Here is a 27,099-nt window from a genome sequence, read left to right on the forward strand (position 1 = left end):
TACCCGTTCATATATCCTGGCTAATTGGGTAAAACATTTTTTCTCCTGTAAATATCACAGCCAGAATGTTGGCAAGGGTATCATGTGACAGGTACTTGCATACCCTGCCAGTGAGAGCATAAAGGGATGCGGTCTTTAGGGAGGACAATTTATCAATATGTTTCAAGAGTCTTGAAAAGTTCATCCCCTCTGCCCCAGTAACCTCATGTCTATAAATCCAAACCAAAGAACTGATCAGAGATGACAATCAAAGATATATATACAAGGATATTCACTACAGCATTATTTATGACAGAAAAAGAAAGTAGGACTTGACTGACCTAAATATCCAAGAAAGGAATTGTTTAATTAGTTATTATGCATCCCTAAGATGGATATTTTGCAGCAACAGGAATAATGTTTTCAAAGAATACCTTGTAATATGAGAACATTCTCATGGATTAAAATTAAGTGATAAAACTAAGGCATCAATACATTTTGTGAGATCTCAATTAAAAAATAAATTTATATATGCATACAATGCATCCTCTAGTCCCATCTCCATTGGAGTCCCTAGATACTAGGGGTTGGTGAGGTCTGATCCTTCTTGGGCTACTCTGTCCCGCTTATCTCACCCAGATGAAGAGCTACATACAGTACACAAAGATTTTTAAGGAGGTAGCTCTTAGCAAGGAGTGGGAGAAACAGACTGAAACCCATCCATTTTCAGCAGTCTCTTTTATGGAAGAAGTGAAGGTTTTCAGACTTGGTCCTTCAAAAAGAGGGTGACCTTTATGGGAATTTCCATCTTGGGAACTCTTTCCCGTCTCAATTTCCTTGACCTTTCTTCTTTAACCCCATCTTCTTCCAAATTTCTGTGGCCCATGATCTTGTTCCTTTCTTTGGGAACTCTACTCCTCTCTCTGAAGAAGGACAATCTGTCCTCTGACCTGTATATATCTGATTTGGGCAGTTTTCCCTCAGCTTCTACTCTTCTCAGTCATTGCCTATTCCTAACAGAAAGATATCACTACTGATTTCCTCATTAATTCACCCAAGAAATAATCCCATCTCACCAAGGGTGTGTGTGTGTGTGACACTCATATTTCTTGGAGGCAATCAAGATTTACCAAGGACACACGATCACTTCTATGTGTCTCTTTATGATTTTATCACTCAAGTGTGTATTCCTAAACAATATCATATAGTCGTGCACATTTTAAATTTAATATGTCCCCACAGTTGGAAAGGGAGATATAAGAAAATAAATTACAACTTAAGTAATAGGTACAATTAAAATGTATACACAATGTAGAGAGGTAGTATATTGCACTAAGTAAAAGCACAGAATCCAGAGACAAGATGGTTGGGTTCATATCCCAGTGTTGCCAATTATTAACTCTTTGAGCTTGACCAGTGTATTCAGATTCTCAGTGTTCATTCTTCTCCTTTGTAAAATGGCAATAATAATAATATCTATCTAAGTACATGGAAGGAAATATACATTTTTTAGGAAATAAAACAATTAGCTAAATGTTCAATTCAGGTAGAGTAAACCGTAAGAACAACAAATGGGAAAAAAAATAATATAAAAAAATAATATATAATATATATTAAAATAATTAAATAATAATAATTAAATAATATATAATATATATATATAAATATATATATAAATATATATATAATATAAAAAAATAAATAATGGGGCATAGACTTCCAATTGTCCCTCCATATTTCTCCTCCTTCTCCTCTTCATTAAATAGATCAGATTCATGGGCATGTGACCTGTGCAGTCACACAGGGTGCAATACTCAGAAAGCCCCACGATTAGTTTAAAGCTCTCCTGTTGCCATCTTGAAATTCTTAATAATTTTTGCACTGGGCCACACCAATTACATATCCTTTCCTGATCTGGGCACACAACTGCCCATAATAGAGACTCATTTATTCATCTAGGAGTGTTTCTGTGAGCAAATTCTCTCAATGGGATATAAGTATATTTGTATATGCAACTTATAGAATGTGCCCTTAAAAGACATTTCTCCTTCTTGCTGGCTGAAATATAATTTTAATGGCTGGAACTCCAGTAGTCATCTTAGACCAAAATGGAAACCATGCAAAGTGGAGCACCAAGATACACATAGTTTGACCCCTGACATTTAGAGTACCATAACAGCCCTGAACTATCTCAGAACTTCTTAAACTTAAGAAAGAAGAAATATTTTATCTTGCATAAGCCACTGGCATTTTGGGTTTTCCTGTAGCTTGTACCTGAATCTAATCCTAACTAATTGAAAGAGAGAAAGAAAGAGAGCAAGAATGAGAGAGAGTGAGGGTGAGTGAGAGAGAGAGAGGGAGTTTCACAAAATTAAAAGCTTTGAAAAGATAAATAAGATAGATATATCTCTGTTAATACCAATCAAGAAAAAAATGGAAATAAACACAATTAGTAATAAAAACAAATATATGTAGATACAAGAGAGATCTTAAAAATTAAAAATATGAAAATTTAAAACAAATGAAATTGATAGATTTCTGAAAAATATAAAATGTTAAAATTGGCTTCAGAAAAATACAAAATAATAACCATTAAAGAATTAGAAATGGGGCTTCCCTGGTGGCGCAGTGGTTGGGGGTCCGCCTGCCGATGCAGGGGACACGGGTTCGTGCCCTGGTCCGGGAGGATCCCACATGCCGCGGAGCGGCTGGGCCCGTGAGCCAGGGCCGCTGAGCCTGCGCGTCCGGAGCCTGTGCTCCGCAACGGGAGAGGCCACAACGGTGAGAGGCCAGCATACCGAAAAAAAAAAAAAAAAAAAAAAAAAAAGAATTAGAAATGATAATAAAAAATGTCCCTCCCCAAATTCTCTAGGCTCAGGTGACCCATTTTCTTTTCTTTTTTTTTTTGGCTGCATTGGCTCTTCATCACTGCACGCTGGCTTTCTCTAGTTGCAGTAAGCAGGGGCTACTCTTTGTTGCAGTTTGTGGGCTTCTTATTGTGGTGGCTTCTCTTGTTGCAGAGCATGGCCTCTAGGCATGCTTCAGTAGTTGTGGCACGTGGGCTCAATTGGTGTGGCTCATGGGCTCTAGAGTGCAGGTTCAGTAGTTGTGGCGCACAGGCTTAGTTGCTCCGTGGCATGTGGGATCCTCCTGGAGCAGGGATTGAACCCGTGTCCCCTTCATTGGCAGGCAGATTCTTAACCACTGCACCACCAGGGAAGTCCTACCCATTTTATTTTCTAACATAGATATAAACATTTAAAAAATAAAATAGCTAACTGAATCCAACAATGCATTAAAAAACAAACTGTGATCAAATAATATTTAACCCCAAAATGCAAAGGTGTTTCAACATCAGAAAATCTATTAATTTGTCTTACTGCATTAAAGGAGAAAAAACACATGATTGTGTTAGGAGTTGCAAAAAGAGCTTTTGATTTAACATTCAATATTAACATGTAATTGAAAAACTTTGAAAACTTCTTCAGTTTGACAAAGACTTTGAGTCAAAAGTTAAATTTAACAGAAAATATTTAGATGTGGCACCTTTAATGTCAGGAAAAGACAAGAATCCCAGCTATAAACTACTTTTAAACAGAATACTAGAGACTCTGGCTAAAGTAATAACACAGGATAAAGAAATATGTTAAAAGAATAGGAAGGGAAGAGACAACTATGGTTTTGCAGTTGATTTTTCTTATAGGTTAAAAAAATCTGAAATAGTCAACAAACTGTTAGACATAATATGAGAGTTTGCTGAATTTTACAATTCTAATATTAACTCATAAAAATCAGTAGCATTTGTCTACATAAGGAAAGCAAGTATAAAAAATTATAGAACATAAGATATTCACTATACTATAAAAGCTATGAAATATCTGAGTAGTACATTTTAAGTAGTATTGTCAGGGAAGACCTCTCCAATAATGTAACATTTGAGATGAGACTGGAATGAAGTAAGAGGCAGGCAGATATCTGAAAAAGGAACAGTCTGGGCAGAGGACATTATAAGGATAATGACTTTGCACCATTGATTTCTCTCTTCCTTTCAACATCAGAATATTTTCCTTTCTGTTGAGTTCAGTCATGTTCTAACTTTTAAATATTTTATTCAGGCTAACAAAAAAATCCCTAAATAACTCTTTTATAGCCTTAGCGTAGGGCAGTTGGTTTTTTTTTTTTTTAATTAAAACTTAAGAAGCAAATAAGAAAAGTCTGGTAATATTTTTAGAAGGCCAAACCAACAATAAATGACAAGTTTGATTAAAAAATATTTTCATCTCTCTTCTGCCCACCCTACACTTCATCTGGCTAACCCCAGGTCACCCTTAATACTCAGCTCAAGGGTCATTTCCTCCAAAAATCCTTCCCTATGCCTACCAAGGGCATCTCTCTTTGATGCTCCTATACTTTTCTGAGCATGCCTGTATCATTGCTCTTACCACATTTTTTTGAAATTGTAAACTGGATTTGTGTTAATCTTTTCTTCCTGATTACATTGTAAACGTTAAAGGCATGGATTTTTGATGTGAAATTACATGATATAACATAGGTGAATTTCTTTGCACATTCCAGTCTTCCCTAGGTTTGCTACTTCCTGACTGTGTGACTTGTGTAAGTCACTTAAACTCTCTGAATCCCAGTTTCATCTTCTGTACAGGATGATGACATTTATGCCAATTTTACAACGGGAATTAAATGAGTTCATACACGTGAGAAATGTGATTATAACTTGAATATCTCTTTCATTCCATACCACATCTAACTCAGTGCCAAGCTTATGGTAGGTGTCATTTTAAAAAATGTTTACAGAGGGAGTGGGTGAATCCTACAGGGAATATTTTTCTGAAGGAAGCAACCCTGGCTTTGTGGTAGGAGGGTGGCTGGCTGTGGAGGCAGAAAACAAGGGAGATCTTTAGGGATGGCAGACCTCCCAGGGACACTCTGAATGGCAGCTTGGGAAAACCCACTCCCATGGCCCACGTAGGGGCATTTCTATCCTACACCCCATGCTGTGCTATTTCACACAACAAAAGGCAAGTCTCTGAGGACTCCAGCAGGAATGCACTACTTCCTGAAGAGGAGCTGACACACAGGAGAACTAAACCTGGTCCTGTCAGTGCTGATTTTCCCAGGCATTTCATCTCCTCTGCTCAGTTGGCATTTATGTATCAATACTGTCCAATAGTACTTTCTGCAGTGATAGAAATGTTCTATATATATGCTTTCCAATACAGTAGCTACTAACCACATGTAGTTATTGAGCACTACACATGGGGACAATCTGACTAAACTGATTTTTAAACTTTATTTAAAATTTCAATTGAACAGTTCAGTTACATAGAAACATGTTTGTTGACTTTTCAGGTTACCTTTGATGAGAACCTTCCATGTGTTTTATAAATTTGTATAGATTATTTACTACACAGCTTTTTGATTTTCCTGGCTCTAATTTACTCTATATACAGCAACCAGCGCAGCTGACCAAATCCATGACCTGCTTAAAAACTGGCCAACGGGTTTCTACCCGTTACAGGATCAAGTCCCCCCACATATGAGTTCTCCAAATCTGCCCTTGATGTGGCCACTCCTGCCTTGGTCTTCACCTAAGACACACTATCCTTTGCTTTGCCCATGCAGTTCCTATTGCCTTTCACACTGTATCCTTGTATTCTTTGCCCATCTTACTGCTACTTGCCCTTGAAGAGGCTGATCAGACACTCCTTCAGGAAGCTTTCCCTGAATATACCTTCACTGATCCCCTCTATCCCAGGCTGGGTTGTGTGCTCATCCTCTGGGCTCCCACAGTCTCCCATGCTTTCTTCCATCAGGACACTGATCATGCTGGGTTGTAATTACTGATTAAATCTCTTTTCCCTTCTGGACTGTGAGCTCCTAGAAAACATGGACAGTGTTATATTCACCTCTTCTTCTCCAGCAGTTACACAGAGTCTGCCTCAGCGGAGAAATCAAGGGATGTTTAAGTGAATTATTCTAAAACATCATAGGTTCTTTATTTACTAAATTTATACTTGTCAAATGCATTTTAATCTATCACACCATTTGTGACTTAGAGAATTCTTTGTGGCAGGCAGGACCTTTGTCTCAGTTTGTTGGAAAAGGAAACTGAGACTCAATGTCTCAGCTGTATGTCAGCTACAAATTGGCACTTGCCATTGGCACTTGCCATCTACCTCTACAAGGATTAAATCATGTGCTGCTGCAATTGCTGACTTTCAACACCCCCTGAAAGGAGTTCAGGGTGGAGAGCAGAAATGAAGCCCACTGTGCTCTGGGAAAAACTGGCAGAACAGGTCTTCAGAGAGTTAGATATTTTCAGGAGCCGATTTTATAAGCCCAAGTCTTTTTTTTTTTTTTTTTTTTTTGCGGTATGCGGGCCTCTCACTGCTGTGGCCTCTTCCGTTGCGGAGCACAGGCTCCGGACGTGCAGGCTCAGCGGCCATGGCTCACGAGGCTAGCCGCTCTGCGGCATGTGGGATCCTCCCGGACCGGAGCACGAACCCGTGTCTCCTGCATCGGCAGGCTGACTCTCAACCATTGCGCCACCAGGGAAGCCCAAAGCCCAATTCTTATATCTCATATCTAGAAAAGCACTAAAATCCTTCCTGGTGACGTTTGCTCCTCATGACTAGCAGCAACCTTCATGAGACTAGCAGAAACCTTCTGCATAAATATGTGCTTGATTGCATGTACTCCCCCTTCACCAAAATCACATATATACTGACTTTCACCCTGCTTCTCTGGAGCAGTTTCTCAGAGCTATCTGAGGTGCTGTCTCCTGGGCTATAGTTCTCATTTTGCCCCAAATAAAACTTAACTTGTAACTCCCACCTTGCACATTTTTTTAAGTAGACACATTCTTCAAGACTCAGCTACGGTATCCACTCCTCTCTGAAGACTTCTCTGATTAGCCATTCCCCCCGCTCCCCCCAACTTACAGTTCCATCGCTCTGATCCTGTAGCACTTCAAAGACTAGTTAACCTCTATCAAAGTCATTATCTCTTTTCCTTTCCCTGTGAGCCCCTGGAGGAGTAGGGGCCTACCTATCAAGGTAATTGGTAAAAAAATTAAATGCTCAATAAAACAGGTAAGAATGTGCAGGCGTGAACCTAGGAACAATTTTTCATTATGTAAACATTTACTTGGCACCTCCTTTGTGTCAAGCACAATGCTGTATTATGGAGTATACAAAGATAAAGACACTGACCCTAGGTATAAGGGAGCTCCACTGTCAAGTAAGGAAAAGAGAAGTAAATAATGCAAAAAGCATTGTAAGTGTTAGGACAGGAATGCACAGGGGACTGTGGGAGGACAGAGCAGTTCTGTAAAGAATAATGTTCCAGTTTGGTCTTAGAAGGTAGTGGCAATTCACCAGAGATGGGAGAGAGCATTCTAGTATACTGAGAAATAGACTAGCGAACGGGAAGCTTTTTTTAGAGTTGGGGGCTGGTGCAGTTGTAGAGGGGCGAGAAGGCTGACTCCGTTAGTTCTCCGCGTGTTTGGGGTGGGGTGGGCACATAATTATTGATTCTCAGGGCTTTTCAGTTGAAGATATGTTACTCAGCACCTCGATCAGGGGCAGGCACGCGGTGGGGAGCAGCGCTGGGAAATCAAGAAGCCTGTCCCAAGCTCCAGAAGTTGAATACCAACCACAGAAAAGCTAGCCCGGTCAGCTCGAGCACCAGCGTGCGCGGCAGGAGAGCGCGACCCCAGCGGACCTGGTCCCCGCGCCCCAGAGGCGGCCGAGCATGCTCAGTTGCCAGCACGCGGTGACCAGGTTGCAGGGTAGAAACGCAGCGGAGACCCAGCCCTGCAGGCGTCTGTCCCGGGACGGGGTCTCGCGCCGAGAGGGGCCTCGCGCCGAGGGGGCGGGGCCTCGGACGCACGCTAGCTCCCAGCGTGCCCACCGCCACACGCCGGCCGTCCGCACGCCCGCCGCCCGTTGCCCTAGCAACCGTCGTGCCGCGTCTTCCCGAGGTAGTTCCTGTCAGCCCGCGGATCCCATCGCCCACTCCCTACTGCCCCCTAATTTTCGCGTGGGCTCAGAGGCGGAGGGACAACAAAAAATGGCGGAGCGGAGCCAGACGGCGCCTGAGGCAGGTCGGTGGGGGCGGTCTATCGGGGAAGCGCTGAGGCTGCACGGCTGTCCTGGGCCTGAGGGGGCAGCCGACTTGGGCATGGCGCTACTCCTGAGGAGGGCACCTCTGTGTTTGCGGGGTGGGGCTATGACCTCGGGGTCAGGGGTCAAGGGAGGAGTGGCGGGCAGGCACCCCGGAGTCCAGGCGTCGCAGGGGTGTATGAGAGTGTGCACACTTTTGAGTGAGCATTGGCTGAGAAAGGGCTGGGACCCCACGGAAGACGCTGGACTCCTGAGGGGCACCTGTGATGGGGGCTGATTGTAGGGGATAGGCTGCGTCATGGGGGGGTTGTACACAATCGTGTGGGAATATGGGAGGGCTCCCTAAAAGGGCATGGTTTAGGGGAGAGGGGCTCTGATTCTGAGGAGGCAGGTGTAAGTAGGAGGAGTGTTACTTTAGTATCAGGCAGTGCCATGGAAGAGGGATATAAGAATATTTGTGCTTTGGGGAAATTGTAGTGTCTGAGGGTCACTCCTGGTCACAGAGAAAGTATACAAATCCTCATATGGGTCTTTAAGAGTATAAAAGGCTTGAGGGGACACCCAGTCCTTTAGGATCCTACCAAAGGAGGCTATATGGGTATATATGGGATCAGTGGGTATATATGGGATCAGTGATCTTGAAGGTCATTCAGAATCAGAAAGGGGTGCATGTTCACATATCTGTGGGTGAAAGGTAGTCTTTAAAGTGCAAGGAGACTAACAGGCAGGGAGACCTAGGATCCTGTTCCTGAGAGGACAGCCTTGTGAGTATGCCTGGGCTTGGAGAGATAGTGACCTAAGTGTCTTACAGGTTCATAGAAGAGAGCAGGGGTTTTTACAGTTCTGTGTATGTGGGAGGGAGCTTGTCCCTAAAAGGGTCTGGGAACTGAAGAACTGGAGCATCAAAGTGATATCCGTGTGTGTATATGTGTGTGTGTGTGTGTGTGTGTGTGTGTGTGTGTGTGTGTATGTGTGTGTAGAAAAGCAGTGGCTTTGGAGATATGTGTGGTGGTGGGTGATGGAGTGGTATACATGATCTTGTATATGTGTCCTGATTAGGTATTTTGGTTACAGGAGTGATCCACTTGGGGGTGGAGGAGGGGGGTCGTGGTTATGGGAAGAGCATACAATGAATGCAACTGGAATCTGTATGAAGCCATCAAGAATGGTTCAAGAGACCATTATCTCTCAAGACCTGCATGGTTTCTCTTTCTTTCATGGCATCTCTGTTCTTCCACCAAGTAATTCCTCTACTCATTTTATAGTTTAAGCTCCCTCAACTTGAACATGCGCATTCTTTTTTTCATAACATCCACTCAACACATGTTTGAGTGCCAGCTATATGCCAGGCATCAGGTTAAGCACTGAAAACTCTCTGCTTGTGATTCTCTTACTTTACTCTTTTTTCTTTTATTTTCCCCAATAGACTTACTGCCTTCACACATATTATTTAAGCTACTTATTATTTGTATTGCTTATTGCCTGTCTTCCTCCTCTAGAATGTAAGCTCCGTGAAGGCAAGGGTCTTTCTTGTGTTTATTAATTCCACATGTCTAGAACCATACCTGGTGTAGAGTTAAGTTATTAATTAATAAATATTTTTTAAATGAACGACTGAATGACCTGATATTGTCTAGATGTTCAAGGAGCTTTCTCTAAGGAAGTGATATTTTAGTTGAGATGTAATAGAGATTGAATAAATGAAGAGAAGGGCAGAGAGTGGTCCAGGAAGAGGGAAACCATGTGCAAATACCTTAAAGTAGGAGGAAACATGATGCATTGTATTTAAGGAACTGAAAGGAGACAAGTGTGGCTGCACGTAAGGCAATAAAAGGAGAAAAGAGGTAATCTGAAGCAGATCTTGCAGGGCCTTACAGGCTATGATAAGAATTTTGGTCAAAAATCCTAAAATGGAGAGAAGGAATTGAAAAATGTTTAAGAAAAATCAATAGGACTTGGTGACAGATGGGAATGCGAGAGAAGGACGTATCAAAGTGTACTTCTAATGTTTTAGTTTGTGCAACTGAATAGTTGATGGTGCCATTATGGAGATAGGGAGGCCTGTGAGGGATCTTGGCTGGGTTTGAGAGGGAAGAGCATGTGTTTGGTTTTGGACGTATGGAATCTGAGGTATCTTTGAGATATCCAAATAAGTAAGGAGACTGGCGAGGAAGTTGAATTTATAAGAAAAGTCTGAGGTAGCATGGAGTTAATTGATGAAGCCATAAGTGTGGATGAAATTGCCTAGCAGGAGAGTGTGAGGAGAAGCAGCCTGGGATGAAGTGTTGAGTAGCTGCAACATTTCAGTGCCTTCCAGAGAGATAGAGGGTAAAGAGCACAAGCAAAAGAATGTTTCAAGGTAAGTGGCATATTCAACAGCTTGGATGCGGCCAAGTGATATAAAAAGGAAGACTGAAAAACTAGATTTAGCAACATATTTAGCATCATTGGTAACCTTGATAAAAGGAAATTGATGAAGGTAGGAGCCAAACTATTTAACTTCTGAATCACTAATAACTGGCTTGATCTTTGTTTCGTTTTTTTAAAAAAATACATTTTATTTATTTATTTATTTTTGGCTGCGTTGGGTCTTTGTTGCTGCACGTGGGCTTTCTCTAGTTGCAGCGAGCGGGGGCTACTCTTCGTTGCGGTGCGCAGGCTTCTCATTGCGGTGACTTCTCTTGTTGTGGAGCACAGGCTCTAGGTGCTCGGGCTTCAGTAGTTGTGGTACGTGGACTCAGTAGTTGTGGCGCATGGGCTTAGTTGCTCTGCGACATGTGGGATCTTCCCAGACCAGGCTTGAACCGGTGTCCCCTGTACTGGCAGATGGATTCTTAACCACTGTGCCACCAGGGAAGTCCCTCGATGTTTGTTTCTTAATTCAGATCCCCAAGAAAGACAGTCTGATTGATACACATCATCTTTTCTCACCAGATCATGTCATAGATCACAAGCCAGTGTAGGACTGACTGTCTTTGAATTGGGTGTACGTCTATTGCTGGCTGGAGACACCTGGTACAAAATATATCTGTCTGATGATTCCTCATCTCAAGAGCAATAGCTAACATTTATGGAGTGAAGTTTATTATCTTCCAGACATTGTACTAAGTGCTTTAAATGATTTAATCCACTTCAGCATCATAATTACTCTCTAAGGCATTATCTCTGTTTAACATGTGAAGAAGTTTTGGCACAGAGGAGTTAAACAACTTGCTCAATCTGCAAATAATTGCAGTTTTTTGGCTATTTTAACATTATCTAGATTCATTATTTGGTCTTCTGTTTGTATTGCAACATACTACATACTGAAGAAATAATAGCCATGATGAAAATTCCTTCCCTACAGGAAATATTCTAAGCTAAGCATATACATTAGTAAGGTAAAGTGAAAAGAACTGGGGGTCAGATCCTTGTTTAAATTCTGTTTCTGTGACTTATTTGATGTGGACCTCAGATTCAAATTTTCTGATCTTCAGTTTCCTCATCCTTAAAATGGGGATGATATTTCCAGGATAGTTGTGACTAGTAGAGATAATGTATATGAAGAGCCCAATAAATGGTGTTTCCTTAATTCCCCTGAAGCTTGAATATAAAAATTCAAATGTATTATATATACTTTACATATAAAAACAAGCTTTAAACATACAGTGAATAACATAAGACATTTCATTTTTCTTCATTAGCATAATTGATTTGCTGTCAGAAGAAAGACAGACGTCAAGTTTTGGAGAATGTAGAATTGTTAGCTGAACGATGTGTCATGGGACAAGTCTCTCTATGAGGCGGATTTTGAGAAATTTGTTGAAAGAATGAAGACACACTTAGGATACTTTTTTAAAGCATGCAGGTAGCTCTGAAAGATGGTCAGATTTGCAAAAGGAAGTTTCTTCTTTTAAATATTATACTTTAAAATGAGGACATGAATATTAGAATTTTTCATCTTCTCCAACAATTTGACTATTAATAACAATACAAAATAAACTTATAGTGAACTAAATGTAGAGGTATTAATCTCAGGCTAGATTGTACCTACTTCACTTTCTCAGATTCTTCTCCTGCCTTTCCAACTATCACACAAAAAAGCTTTTGTTCAAATTACTGGGTTAAATAATTTGTTTTCCTATATTGCCGAGTTTGTTACTTTTGTGGAGGCCCATGTAGAGCAGAAATTTTAGAATAATGCAGTCTGTTAAAGTGGCCTGAACCTTGATCACTTTCTCTGTGAATGAAATGAGTTGTTTTAAAAAAAGCAACTTTACATTATCTGAAATTATCTATAGACAGAATCTTGAAATTTTAAAAAGCCTTAGAAATGAGAATAATTTTTTCTATCTTTTGTTAGTAACTGGGCAAAATAGTTAAGCTTTTTTGGCTTTAGTTTCCTTATTTGTAAATTTGGGATAGTAACACCTACTTTACAGGTGACAATTAGAGATAAGGTATGGAAAGTGCACAATGTTTTACACCCCCAAAGAAATGGTAACTTAATTGGTGTATGCACGTGTGTGTGTGTGTGTGTGTGTGTGTGTGCCTTTTCCTAAAGCCTTACTAGTAAAATCACCTTTAAAAGAAGAAATCCAGGTCTACCGTCTCTTATTGATCAACCTTGCAAATATATTTCAGAATTCAGGTTCTGGTTTTTTTTTTTTTTGGATTATGGAAAGGTAATAAAGCCTTATGTATTGCTTTATGTACTTATATATTTCAGAATTCAGATTCTGTTTTTTTGGATTATTGAAAGGCAATAAAGCCTTATGTATTGCTTTATGTACTTTGTATTTCATTATGTACTGTTTTTTACATAACACCCCCAATGGGGTATGGGAGAGTATCATATAATCAAACACATTAATATCACATTCACACTAATTGAATAAAAGTTATAAATAGCTTCACATCAATTTAGGTTAAGTTTTTCTTACAGATTAGTTTTGGCACCAAAGTTGTGAAAAAAATTACTGTTTTTAGAGATTCATGGATTTTGGAATTATGGAAAAGGGAATGTGGACTTATATAATTTTATCCCTTTTTAGAAATATTTTTAAAACTTCAAATTATTTTCTGTTGCATTTATATCTTTTGTAATATCAGCGAGCTTGGCTTTGTGAAAAGATCCCAAAAGTACTGGGACAGAAAACACCTTTTGTTTCCATGATGCTTATGTGCTTGTTTCTTCTAAGGAGCTCTGATAATGTCTGTATTTCTGAGATCTATGAATGTTGCATTTGGCTTCAGTTTCAGTATCTTGGCTCAGGGTAATTTTCAATGAGAAATACTAGAGAACTGTATGTAGCATTAAGGTCAGAAGGATGCCAATATTTTGATACATATTCTTAACAGTCACAGCTTTGCCTTTTCGTCATTTAAGAACAGCATAGTCTTCTGTGAGTTTCAGAATATTTTTATTAATTGTTAAATTTCAGCAATGTAGGTGTTAATTTTAGTATTAATTTAAGAAAAATTTTCATTCTTAGCTGAATTTGATTTCTCTGATTATAGAAGATTATCACAAGTGTGAAAGCTTGTGATAATTTATTAATGGTGTTCACCATATGGGAATATGATAATTTTTACTTTTTATATTTCCCATTTATTTAATGGGATTCATTAAAAAATTTCTCTTTTTCAAACTGTAGAAAAAGAAGTTTTTATTTGTCATATATTTTTGAGAACTATTGATTGTGAATATTTGACTCTCAAAATAGGCTTTCAGAATAATGTAGTTGCATGTCAACTGAAGGAAAACAAAACAAGCAAACACAAAGATGCATAGAATTTTATATAAGATTAAAAACTTTTATATAGCCTTGGAAATTCCTAAATAAAAACTTTCAACAATTTTAGTGAAGGACTTCCCTGGTGGTCCAGTGGTTAAGACTGTGCGCTCCCAATGCAGGGGGCGTGGTTTTGATCCCTGGTCAGGGAACTAGATCCTGCATGTCTTGAAGATGCCGCGTGCTACAATTAAGACCTGGTGCAGCCAAGTAAGGCAAACAAACAAACAAAAAACTCCAAAACAATGTTATGGAAGAAAAATTTTGAGATTTGGTATAAAGGAATGGAAAAAACAATCTGCCAACAATTATAGTGTGCTTGCCTTCTTTCAGGAGTCTTAGAAATCATTAATTTTAATATATTAATCTCTATGTCAGGCTTTGCGGAAGAAATCACTATGCTGTGGACTGTGTTATTCGTTTAAAAATTATTCATTCAAAAATATATATTGAATACCTACCATGTACCTGGCATTGTGCAAAACTCTGGAAATTCAGAGATGTATTAGACAAAGCTCCTGCCTTCAAGGAGCTCCCATCCTAATGGGGGAGGAATAGAGTTAGAAAATTACCATCCAGGCAATGATAGAGTTGTCCACAGAATTCTGAGGCCAGAGAATGGTTCCCTGAGAGCCTGGGAGTGGTGGCAGTAATAGTTCAGTAAAGCTTCTTGGAGGAAGAATCCATGAATAACAGTCTTGAATGTAAAAAGGAGTTAGTCCAGCGACGGCAGTAGGCAGAGGGACTAGGAGAGTATAGTAGGATTTGGAAGGCAGAGGGAGCAACACCTGCACAGAAAGTTGTGTGGTGAGGGAATAAAGCTTATGCAAAACATTGATAATATTGCTCATCTATTAACAGAACTGAAGACTGTGTTCCTTCCTACCTCCTACCCCAACCCTGGATTGGTTCTTAAACATTTCTGGGGTCATATATCCCTTTGCCTATGTGATGAAAAAACAATGAATTCTTTCTCATGGAAATGCATGTTATGTGTAGACACACAAAAACTTGAAAATGATTTCAAAAGGTAACATCCATCCCCAGAAACCCAGGTTAAGAAATCCTCTATTTGTTAGTAATGAGGTTACATTTAAGAATCTGAAATCTTCAAAGTAGGAATACTTTGGTGGAAAGGGTTGATCTAATAATATCTGGGCTAGAGCAGGTTCAAAGTAAATGCTGGCCCCTACATTATTTGGTCATCAGTATATCTTACACTTTTAGCTTCTTTGTAGTTTAATTTGTTTATGTTCTCTTATTTTGCCTCACAGTGGACCTGAAGAAAGAATCCAGTTACATAGTCAGGTTCAAGAGAGATTAAATGATTATTTCAGGCTTATGTGGCTGGAAATGGGTCTTTCTGATTCTAAAGCCCAAATTCTTTCCATTCTTGCTCTACTGTAAGTAGAAAAGACATGCATAATATTATAGGACATGGTAAGGGAAGTGTGGATTTTTATCTTTATATTGAATGTTAGAGGTCAAGCAACTTACCCAGAGTCATGTAAGAAGCAAGAAGAGGAGCCAGAACTGTAGCTCAAATCTCCTGATTCCCATTCAGTAAATAATAATAGACTGTCCTAAAATGGAGAGAGATAAATAACCAGGTTTTATAGTAATGACCTTTAAAAACAGTTATTTCAGTAAGACAGTCTTTTGCCATTTACAGTGTTACTTCTTTCCTTTCAGGTACTTTGCATATATCTTGTTGAATTCTCACAAAATTCCTGCAAGGGGGTATAATTATCTCAGTTTTACATATGAGAAAATTAGCATTCAGAAAGAATAAGTGGTATATATGTACCACAGTGTTCATTGCAGCTCTATTTACAATAGCCAGGACATGGAAGCAACCTAAGTGTCCATCGACAGATGAATGGATAAAGAAGATGTAGCACATATATACAATGGAATATTACTCAGCCATGAAAAGAAATGAAATTGAGTTATTTGTAGTGAAGTGGATGGACCTAGAGTCTGTCATACAGAGTGAAGTAAGTCAGAAGGAGAAAAACAAATACTCTATGCTAACACATATATATGGAATAAAAAAAAAAGGTTCTGAAGAACCTACAGGCAGGACAGCAATAAAGATGCAGATGTAGAGAATGGACTTGAAGACATGGGGCGGAGGAAGGGTAGCTGGGACGAAGTGAGAGAGCGACATGGACTTATATATACTACCAAATGTAAAATAGATAGCTAGTGGGAAGCAGCTGCATAGCACAGGGAGATCAGCTAGGTGCTTTGTGAACACCTAGAGGGGTGGGATAGGAGGGTGGGAGGGAGGTGCAAGAGGGAGGATATACGGGGATATATGTATATGTATAGCTGATACACTTTGTTATAAAGCAGAAATTAACACACCATTGTAAAGCAATTATACTCCAATAAAGATGTTAAGAAAAAAAAAGAATAAGTGGTATAGCTAAGACTACATAACCAATTAGTTTGAGAACAGGAACTACAACCTAAGACTATCTGGCTCTACGTTTATACTGATAGGACTTCTCTGCTCTGCCTCTTGGCTTTATTTTCTGGGTATACTGTCTCATTACTGATAGAAGGGGAAGGCATACAATAGAACTTAAATAACACAGATTTTCTTCTCTAGAGGAAGAGGTAATACATATATAATACCATAATTTTCAGACAAATGTATTAAACAAAAAGTATGTGTTTGTTTCTAATTACTCTAATCATGAGGTTAATGAAGTTTCTCATCTTAGACATCTCTACACATGTGCTGAGTAAATTAGTGCTGGATAGTAGGGACTAAAATAGCAATTAGCACATGGTTGCTACATAGTAGGCATTCAATAAGTATTTGTGGACTAAATGAATGAAAACATTTTTTATCCATAAGTTTTATGTTTAAATATTTGAACTTAGGCTATAGAAAGCTGAGCATGTTGGCACAAATGAAGGGTGAAAGAGGGGAAACTTTTGACATTTTACAAACAAAATGTACTAGTTGAATATAACACACACACAGTTGGTGAACTGGGGATGGAAAAGCTCATTTAAAACCTCATTTGTTTTGGCTAATAGGAGTCTTTTGTATTACCATGCAAATTTTAAAATTATTTGTTCTAGTTCTGTGAACAGTGCCATTGGTACTTTGATAGGGATTGCATTGAATCTGTAGGTTGCCTTGGGTAGTATGGTCATTTTAACAATATTAATTCTTCCAATCCAAGAACATGGTATACCTTTCCATCTGTTTGTGTCATCTTCAATTTCTTTCTTCAGTGTCTTACAGTTTTCCGAGTACAGGACTTTTACCTCCTTAGGTAGGTTTATTCCTAGGTATCTTATTCTTTTTGATGTGATGATAAATGGAATTGTTTCCTTAATTTCTCTTTCTGATAGTTTGTTGTTAGTGTATAGAAATGCAGTAGATTTCTGTATATCAATTTTTTATCCTGCAACTTTACTGAATTCATTGATGAGTTCTCGTAGTTTTCTGGTGGCATCTTTAGGATTTTCTATGTATAGTATCATGTCATCTGCAAATAGTGACAGTTTTACTTCTTCCCTTCCAATTTGGATTCCTTTTATTTATTTTTTCTTCTCTGATTGCTGTGGCTAGGACTTCCAAAACTAATTTTGAGAAAGAACAGAGCTGGAAGAATCATGCTCCCTGACTTCAGACTATACTACAAAGCTACAGTAATCAAAGCAATATGGTACTGGCACAAAATCAGACATATTGATCGATGGAATAGAATAGAGAGCCCAGAAATAAACCCATATTCTTATGGTCAATTAATCTATGACAGAGGAGGCAAGACTATACAATGGAGAAAAGACAATCTCTTCAGTAAGTGGTGCTGGGAAAACTGGGCAGCTACATGTAAAAGAATGAAATTAGAACATTCTCTATCACCATATACAAAAATAAACTCAAAGTGGATTAAAGATCTCAATGTAAGACTGAATACTGTAAAATTCCTAGAGGAAAACATAGGCAGAGCACTCTGACATAAATTGTAGCAATTTTTAAAATTTTGGCTCTGTGTCCTAAAATAAAAGAAATAAAAGCAAAAATAAACAGATGAGACGTAGTTAAACTAAAAGCTTTTGCACAGCAGAGGAAACCATCGACAAAAAGAAAAGACAACCTACTGACTGGGAGAACATATTTGCAAATAATGTGACCAATGAGGGGTTAATATCCAAAAATATATAAACAGCTCATACAACTCAATATCAAAAAATAAACAAAAAAATAGGAAGAATAACTGAATAGACATTTTCTCAAAGAGGACGTGCAAATGGGCAATAGGCAGATGAAAAGATACTCAACGTTGTTAATCATTAGGGAAATGCAAATCAATGCCACAATGAGATATCACCTCACACCTATCAGAATGGCTGTCATCAAAAAGAACACAAATAATAAATGTTGGCAAGGATGTAGAGAAAAGGGAACCTTTGTCTGATGGTGGTGTGAACGTAAATTGGTGCAGCCACTGTGGAAAACAGTATGGAGGTTTCTCAAAAAACTAAAACTAGAACTTCCATATGACTCAGCAATTTCTCTCCTGGGTATATATCCAAAAGAAACAAAAACACTAATTTGAAAAGGTACGTGCACCCCAGTGTTCATAGAAGCATTATTTACAATTGCCAAGATACAGAAGCAACCTGAGTATGTCCATCAACAGATGAATGGATAAAGAAGAAGTGATACACACACACACACACACACACACACACACACACACACACACACACACACACACACTGGAATACAACTCAGCCATAAAAATGTGTAATAGTGCTTCTATGAACCTCAGTTTTATTCATCTTTAAAATGATGATACTAATCCTTTACTCAATAGAGTTGTGAGGGTGTATGTTATGCATATGATAGAATAGAAATTCTATTAACCAACTCATTGGATTAATTGATGCCTTCCATTCCATGAGGTATACAGCTTCATATATATTTAAAGAGGCTCTCTGATCATGTTGCTACCCCAGATACTGGAAGAGAGCAATTTTAAAGATGTATATTATAAATATATTAAAAACTTAAAATGATTTTAATTAAAGTTGGAAATATCATCCATAGCAATAATGTTCTAACTTCTCTTTTACTAATGTCATTACCAGTGTACCACCACAAGAATAGCAATGATTATGAGAAATGCTAGTAAAATTTTTGCAGCTTGGTAAAAAATTGTTATAAACCTTTTGAACTTTCTAAAGAAAAACTTGAAGGCCTTATCTCAGTTTAGGTTTATCAGTATTTTGGGTTCTTTGATTTGAAGCTCAGCATCACTCATATTATAGAACTGGATGAAGAATCAAATGATTTAATGAACAGAGCGGATAATTTTTATTCCTTTCTCCAAAGAGACTGGATCTTTTATTTCAATTTAATATAAAATATATGTAGTCTAGGATTCAATTTCATGAAAGCAACTTTCCCTGTATTCTGAGGAGGGAATCATGATTTAATTCTTATGTTTATCTTTTTATTAACTTCTAGAAGTCGATTTAATAAGGTCCCAAGGGAAAAAAAATCTTCTTTCCTTTGCATCAACATTTGTCAGAGTTGAGACTAATTTTAAGTTGGTTTGCATTCCGATTATATCTTTTCTTTTACTGGGAGACTTTTGTCTTGTGACTACATCAGTGGTTTTTTAATTGATTGAGTTTCTTCAGTTAAGGAACTCAATAAATAATTGAGATATTGTATATATTTTATTTGAAATCTGAAGTGGTACATTCTGAGACAATGGGTGTTGTAACTAATTAGTGAACCATATTATCCCAGAGGTCAAATTGGTTTTTGGGGGGAAGAAGGAGGGGGAAATTTTTCTTTATCATTTGTACATCCTTACCTTCATAGTGGTTTGAAGTTGGCAAAAAGTTGTTCTCAGCAAACTTTACATTGAAGTGTATGTCTTCCTGATGAAATGAAGTAAGTACAATTTTTTTTAGGTTTCTAATTTTAATGCTACTTCTCATTTAGGTTATCAAAAGTTACCAAGTACCCTTGAAAACACACTGTCTACTTAAAACTGTGAGCTTGAGTTTTCTTGTTATTAGAGTGACAAAAGCATCCTTACCCTGTAGGTATTTGCTCTGGACAATACATACTTTGAAAGTTTACAAGTTTCAATCAAATGGTTATCAAAAGCAGGGTTAGGTATTGTCAGGAGAATAGATCAATTCCTTTTGTTTCTGTCCTAGCAAGCTAAATGTTTTTATATTGATTTTATAAATTTTATTTATATATATAATTTTTATGATTTAAAAATTTTAGTTTTTCAAGCTCTTAATCTTTTTATCTATCAATCCATTCTCTCTCTCTCTCTTTTCTTTTGTGGTACGCGGGCCTCTCACTTTTTTTTTTTGTGGTATGCGGGCCTCTCACTGTTGTGGCCTCTCCCACTGTGGAGCACAGGCTCCAGACACACAGGCTCAGCGGCCATGGCTCACGGGCCCAGCTGCTCCGCGGCATGTGGGATCCTCCCGGACCGGGGCACGAACCCGTGTCCCCTGCATTGGCAGGCGGATTCTCAACCACTGCACCACCAGGGAAGGCCCCCATTCTCTTTTTTAAAATAAACTAGAAATTAGTAAAATCTGTAAATTTTTCATCTCTAGCTTTCCTGATTTTTCTGCTGCAGGCTGTTCCTACCCCTGCCTTGTTCCAGTTAAGTAAAAGAGATTGGCATACTGAATAAATACTAGGTCTTTGGTTTTTTTCTTCCTTCAATGTTTTATCAGTTCTCTCTTTTTTTTTTTTTTTTTTTTAATTACTTGGCTATGATCTGTCTGGCAGACCAATAGCAGTCTCTGGTTCTTAGGTATTTCAGGTCTAAAATGAACGTGCTGTTTATTATTGCCAACTACCTTGTGTCATGAGTATCATGACTATTTAGTGCCAAAGAGAAGAAAGAGAGGCTAGGTAATTTTAAAAATACTTATGTATATGGAATTCCTAAAAATCAAATTTGAATTTTAAATATTGCAGATTTTTTTAAATGAAAAATCAGGGCTTAAAATCCATTTTCTACTCATATTAGTTTTCTGAAGCTGAGAAAACTGCTTCTGATGAAAAGTAAAGCAATCCTTGGATACGTAAGGAATCACCACATTTCTTAATTCTGAAGCTATCTTTCTCTTTGCCTTGCAAGTTTTAATTAGTCATTTTGAAAAAGTGTTAATAGTTATGTGGAATTTAAATAAAGAAACATAATTGTTTCAAATTGTTTAAGTTACATATAACTTTATTTGAAATATATTTATCACATTCTTACTTGTATTCAAGTTATTTTGTGTACATATCTCCTAACTTTGCACATTTTCCCTTACAAGGTTATAAGCAAATTTGTATCAGGCACAGGCAATATTGGGTGAGTCTGTCTGACTGGACTTGTGAGCAGAATCTCCTATTCCCTTCTATATTGGCTTCCTTGGGTCTTGGAAGTATAACTTTAATTATTATTATTTTTTATTATAATAAGACATAAAATTTAAATTTGGCTTCCATACGGAAAGTAGGAGCATAAGAAAGCTGAGGCTCTTACCTTTCTGCAATGCATACCCTATTAATCAAAAGGTGTTAGTATTAATGTAAAGGGCCTTTGGTGGTCTTTTCTGTTCCTTACCCACCAGTCCCTCACAGTTAATTCCTCTGTGGACAATCTCTGTGGCCATGTATCAGGACTAGGACAGACTTATCAGGTCAAATCAATGTGAGGAAACCAGTATGGTTCCTGGACTGACTTAGGCATATTGTGTTTTTTTCATCAACTGACAATATAAGCTGAAGGTAAAACAATTAGTCCATTTGACTCACCATGCAAACTGAATCTTATAAATGTTCTTTCAAATTAATTTACCAGAAACTTATTTATTGGAGCCTTATTTTGGGATGAAAGAGAGAAATAAATGACAACTGACCACAAAGAACTTACCTTCAATAATTTATTTACACAATAGGAACATCAAAGGTGACAATGAATCAGGTAAAGTCTTTTTTCTCTCATCTCAATGGCTATCAACAAAATAAATTCTTGCTATCAGGAAAGATCTGGAACACATCTCCCTTCATTCTGTTGTGCCATATTAAGTTTTTCTTAGACAAGTCATTGCAAACTGGTATCACATGGGATGGATCAAGATACCAGATATATTTTGTTGGGCTCATGAAGCGTATTATTTAAAAACAGGGAGATTTCACATAAAAGTGTGAATTTCTGGCTTCTCTTGAAAATTCAGGAGACTTGGCAAAAGTGGGCCTACATTGATGCATGTTCACTATTGGCTGGAGCTGAGCAGCTAGTGCCACATTTAGAAGGGGTCAACGGCTTTCTGGTATGACACGGTCCCCTCCACTCACTATTTTCTCCTTAGTTCCTTATTCTCAGTTTGCTTTACTTATTTGGTGTTACTTGCATAGTTCATAAAATTTGCAACCCCTGGTTTAGGCCATCATTGTGAAAAAAAAAAGCATAGATATTATTTTTTCTTTCTGGTAGGCTAAGTTGAAAAAACCCACCAGAGAGGTAAGTTTATGTTTTCCTTCTTTCTACAGTCATAGGGGCACTCTTCTAGGCTATCAGAGTTTTACTTGGTCACATAATCTTATAGGATCAGAATATCTATAAAGCTACTACTTAGACAGATAGTTTTGGATATAAACTATAAGTAAGTTGTATTATGTGGCTAGTTTAAAATAACTCCATTTAAAATAACCTTTACATTATGGAAATTTTCAAACATATACAGAAATAGAAAGGATAGTATAAGAATTCCTACATACCCATCATCTAACCTCAATAATTACCAATTATGTTTATCTTTCTTACTCTCCTTCTTCCCCTAGGACTGTACTGAAGCATAGTGATGATATATAATTTAATCTATAAATATTTCAATATGTACCTCTAAAAGACACATTCTCTCTCTCTTTCTTTCTCTCTCTCTCTTCTCTCTCTTTCCCTCTCTCTCTGTGCGTGTGTATATATATGTAGTATACTACATGACATATATATATATATATAATTATGCCATATACATATATTCATACCCAAAATATAATCATACCAAATAACAATAATTCCTTAATATCAACTATCCAGTTAGTTTTTAATTTGATTATTTCATAAATGGGTTTCCCCTCCATCTCTTATTTTCCCTTATAATTTTTTTGTTTGAAGAAAGAAGATTGTTTTCCTGGATTTTGCTGATTGCCTTCCCGCGATATAGTTCAACACATCATTCTGTCTTCTACTTTTCCTATAAATGACTGGGTATATCTAGAAGCTTGATTAGATTTGGGCTCCTTTTTTATTCAAGACTATTTCAAAAGTGGTTTTATGTGTTTCATTAAGAGGCACATAATGTCTGATTTTCTCTGTTTTTGTGATGCTAGCAGCCATTAACCAATTATACATATTCAGATTTAAACAATAATAATTCAAAACAAGAATAGACTAGAATTGCCATAAACGTAGTACAGCTGAACTCTAGGAATTTAGAGGAGGAACAAAATAACTTAGGACTAAAGTGATCAAGAAAAATTTTATGGAAACTGGTGCTTAAGATACATCTTGAAGAATGGGGATGATTATGGTAAAAGGATACAACATATTAGCCAGTTTAAGCTAAGTTATACAGTGATAAATGACTCAAAAATCCCAGGGGTTTGTAACAACAAGAAAGGTTTATTGTTGTAGTAACAGCAAGAAAGGTTTATTTCTTGCTTCCAGTGTATGTCCACTGTGGGTCAGTTATAGCTTTGCTCCACATCTTCATGTAACGACCCAGGCTGATGGAGTAGCTTCTGTTTGGGACATTCCTGGTCTCATGCAAGAGGAAAAGAGACCATATTGGAACCATGCAATGGTTCTTTGTAAAGCTTTTGCTTGGAAATGGCACATATCACTTCTGCTCACACATCTGTTCAAGACTTATAGCAAGCCTGCTACTGACAAGATGGGTTGTATAATCCTGCCATAGGACAGGGCAGCAAGTATTTGAAAGAATACTATACTCTGTGAAGGAAAGATTTCTGGGTGAGAAAGGAAAGGGTATTCTGGGTATTCTGAGAATACTGTCCCTCCGCTCTTCCTAGAGATCCTAGGGCAAGGAAAAAGGAAGAGCCTCTTCTTTTTCTTTTGCAAGAGAAATTGTACCATCTGGGCAGAGCCAGGTTTTAGGGTAAGGAGATAGTGGGAACATTTAATGAAGAGTAGAGGAGCATTGGGGAGAGTGTGTAAGAGGTGCAAATCACATTAGTGCTAGGAGGTAGGTGACATGGGGAGCTAGACTGGATGCAGAGTGATTAGACAGCCTTAAGAAGGGTAAATAATGAAGAGGTAGTGGAGAATTTGTAGCAAAGTTAATCTCAGAAAATTCTAAGGGAATCAAAGGATCATAGGGATGAAGGAGATTGTTGAAAGGCGAGCAGAAGGAACTTGGATAGAATGAACTGGCCCAGGATTCCAAATTGATGGAAAGTAGGATAAGTGCCTATGGGAGCTTAAACTCCCAGGTATGAAGAGGCCTTTGGACAGGCTGGGGTTTTTTTTTGTGTGTGTGTGTGGCCATTTCCCCAGTTGGATAAGGAAGTAGATGACAACCCAAACTTAAGGATTTAAACGAGAAGGGCCCAGAACAGTTTGCGACAATGGGGACATTTCAAAGTAAGGATCTATATGGTGATTGATGACTGGATGTCATGAAGGAAGAGAAGTTGCTTTGTCTATATTTATGAATGCTCACTATTTATTAGGCACCTTACATACATTATATTTAAGCCTTACAAAGTCCTGCAAGGTAAGTGAAATGAATTTTTATTTTTATAGACATGGAACTTAAGTTCAGAAGGGGTATAATAAATTTGCCTAAGCTCACACAACTAGTAAGAAGTAGAAACAGAAATAGAAACAGATCCAGTTGGCTCCAGGGTCCTTTGCTGTTCCTTCTATATGATATCTGTCAGAGAGGAGAGAGAAACGAATAAAAAAAGATTGGGGATTCATTGACAGAAATGGAAGAATCAAAGGAAGAAATGGTTTTGTTGTGGAAAGGATAGGTTTATTTTAGGCATGTTGAATTTGAGGTAATAATGGGATATTGGTGTGGACATGATGAAGATGCAGTTAGAAATTTGAGAATTGATTCTGAGAGAGCCAGGAGACGAGACAAAATCAATGAAAGTGTGCGTAGTTGAGTATATAAGTATAGATATATATTATATAAAGAGTGAGTTGGATATAAAAATGAATCATTTATTTAAAGATTTTTAAAGATTGCAGTATGTAAAATTTCTGAGTTTTATAAAGCTTTCAATATATTCATTAAAAAATGTATTTTATTTCATGTATGCAGATTTATGAAAAATTATATAGCTCTATTGAAAATAATAATGTATATAAATATATAAAATTATACATGTATGTATTTTAAAATATATACTAAAACTAATTCCTGCAAGGGGAATTTACATTATATTGGCTCTAATAACTTTGCATAGGGATCTTTGGACTCAGAATATTAATAATTGATGATTTTAATATACCACATAATATTCTGTCTTCTAGATGAAAGGTTATTATATGTGAATATTGCAGTCATATAACAGTCTGGATTAAATGGTGTACTAAATCTCCCGGCTTCACTGGGAGTTTCACTTGTATATTTTAAAATAAACGTTTATTGAGAGCTTGCTTTGTGCTAAATAGTTTTCACATGTGTTATTTCATTTAGTTCTCAAGTGACCCTGTTAGATTTGAGATTTTTTCATAGTGAAGAGGATATAACTTTAATATGATATGTTATAAATGATAATATTATCATTTTTATACCACTTTAGAACATACACAGAAATTTCTGCATAATTCATATTAGTACAAGAGTCACTGTGTTAAACATGTACTATGTGTTACAGGACTCTGAAACTTATTTAATTCTTACAGGCCAACTGTGAGGAGGGTATTATTATCATTTTTACAATGAGGAATGTGAGACTCATGTAGTTAAATAGCTTGGCCAAGGTTATATGCCCAGTAAGTGACAGATCACAGATGATTTTAAGTACATTACAATTTAAGCCATTATAATTACTACTGTTATCAGCCTCAGCCTTGACAGAAATTGTGTGAAATAGCTAAAAGAAAATAAAATGTGAAAAACAAACGTCATCTCCACATTAGTATTGCATTTCATTTTAGTGCTTAGTGCCATTATAGAAATCATACCAATATTTGAAAGGTATTTGTTTTTAATTTCTTTGACAAAATTGTTTTAGAGCACAATTATGTCTAGGGGCAGGGGAGTTAACAGATGATCACTAGCTTTCCTCCACTCCTCACCCCCTAAGTAGAACATGCAATTACTCTTTTAGGAAAGAAAGAAATAGAAAATTATGTAATTGAAGGCATACCCACCAAGAAAGAGTTAAAAAGTGCCTTGGTCCTTCAGATGCTCTCTTGTATTTTTATATCACTCAACTACTGTAAGATCGGTTGCTTCTGTGAGGAGATAACACTGTGAAGAGATAATATTTTATAAGTTTCTGAAATATTTCAGCATGATAGAGCTGATTGGAATGGCATTTTATATTTGAACTTATTTTTACATTTTTTTAAGAAGATGTTGGGGGTAGGAGTTTATTAATTAATTAATTTATTTTTGCTGTGTTGGGTCTTCGTTTCTGTGCGAGGGCTTTCTCTAGTTGTGGCAAGCGTGGGCCACTCTTCATCGCGGTGCGCGGGCCTCTCACTTTCGCGGCCTCTCTTGTTGCAGAGCACAGGCTCCAGACGCGCAGGCTCAGTAGTTGTGGCTCACGGGCCTAGTTGCTCCTCGGCATGTGGGATCCTTCCAGACCAGGGCTCGAACCCATGTCCCCTGCATTAGCAGGCAGATTCTCAACCACTGTGCCACCAGGGAAGCCCTGTTTTTACATTTTTAAAGAGCAAAGATACAGACATACAGCTTATTTTTACATATGTATTTTTAAAAATCAGTCAAGCAACATTGTTGATTTAAAACAAAGGAGAATTTCTGTTCCTTTAAATGATAAGTAGAGGCATTTCATTGATGTCACTTTCGGATTTGCTTGAGCAAGTCCTATCTACTCTTTTTTGGTATGTTGTGAGGAAAAACATAACCTCCCCTGCTTGGTAGAAAATAAAAGTACCTACTAAGCCTGTACTACAGACGATAAAACT

At 37.6% G+C, this 27,099-nt stretch overlaps 1 protein-coding gene across 5 annotated transcripts in view; it reads left to right on the top strand.

Moving 5' to 3' along the window:
* Positions 1-27,099, top strand: part of AGBL4 (AGBL carboxypeptidase 4) — a 1,382,976-nt gene that overhangs the window by 13,021 nt on the left and 1,342,856 nt on the right. The window contains exon 1 of one of the 5 annotated variants that reach the window (XM_067008176.1): positions 7,433-8,101. The exons of 1 other annotated variant lie outside the window; for it this stretch is intronic. In XM_067008176.1, the coding sequence (XP_066864277.1) occupies positions 7,750-8,101 (352 nt within the window). In that variant the 5' untranslated portion in view covers positions 7,433-7,749. Of the gene's footprint in view, positions 1-7,432; positions 8,102-8,824; positions 8,885-27,099 lie in introns of those variants that run through there. 3 more of the 5 variants (XM_067008173.1, XM_067008193.1, XM_067008202.1) reach the window with 3 other exon arrangements.

This window comes from Kogia breviceps, chromosome 1, assembly GCF_026419965.1.
Source record: "Kogia breviceps isolate mKogBre1 chromosome 1, mKogBre1 haplotype 1, whole genome shotgun sequence".
NCBI classification, from domain to species: Eukaryota; Metazoa; Chordata; class Mammalia; order Artiodactyla; family Physeteridae; genus Kogia; species Kogia breviceps.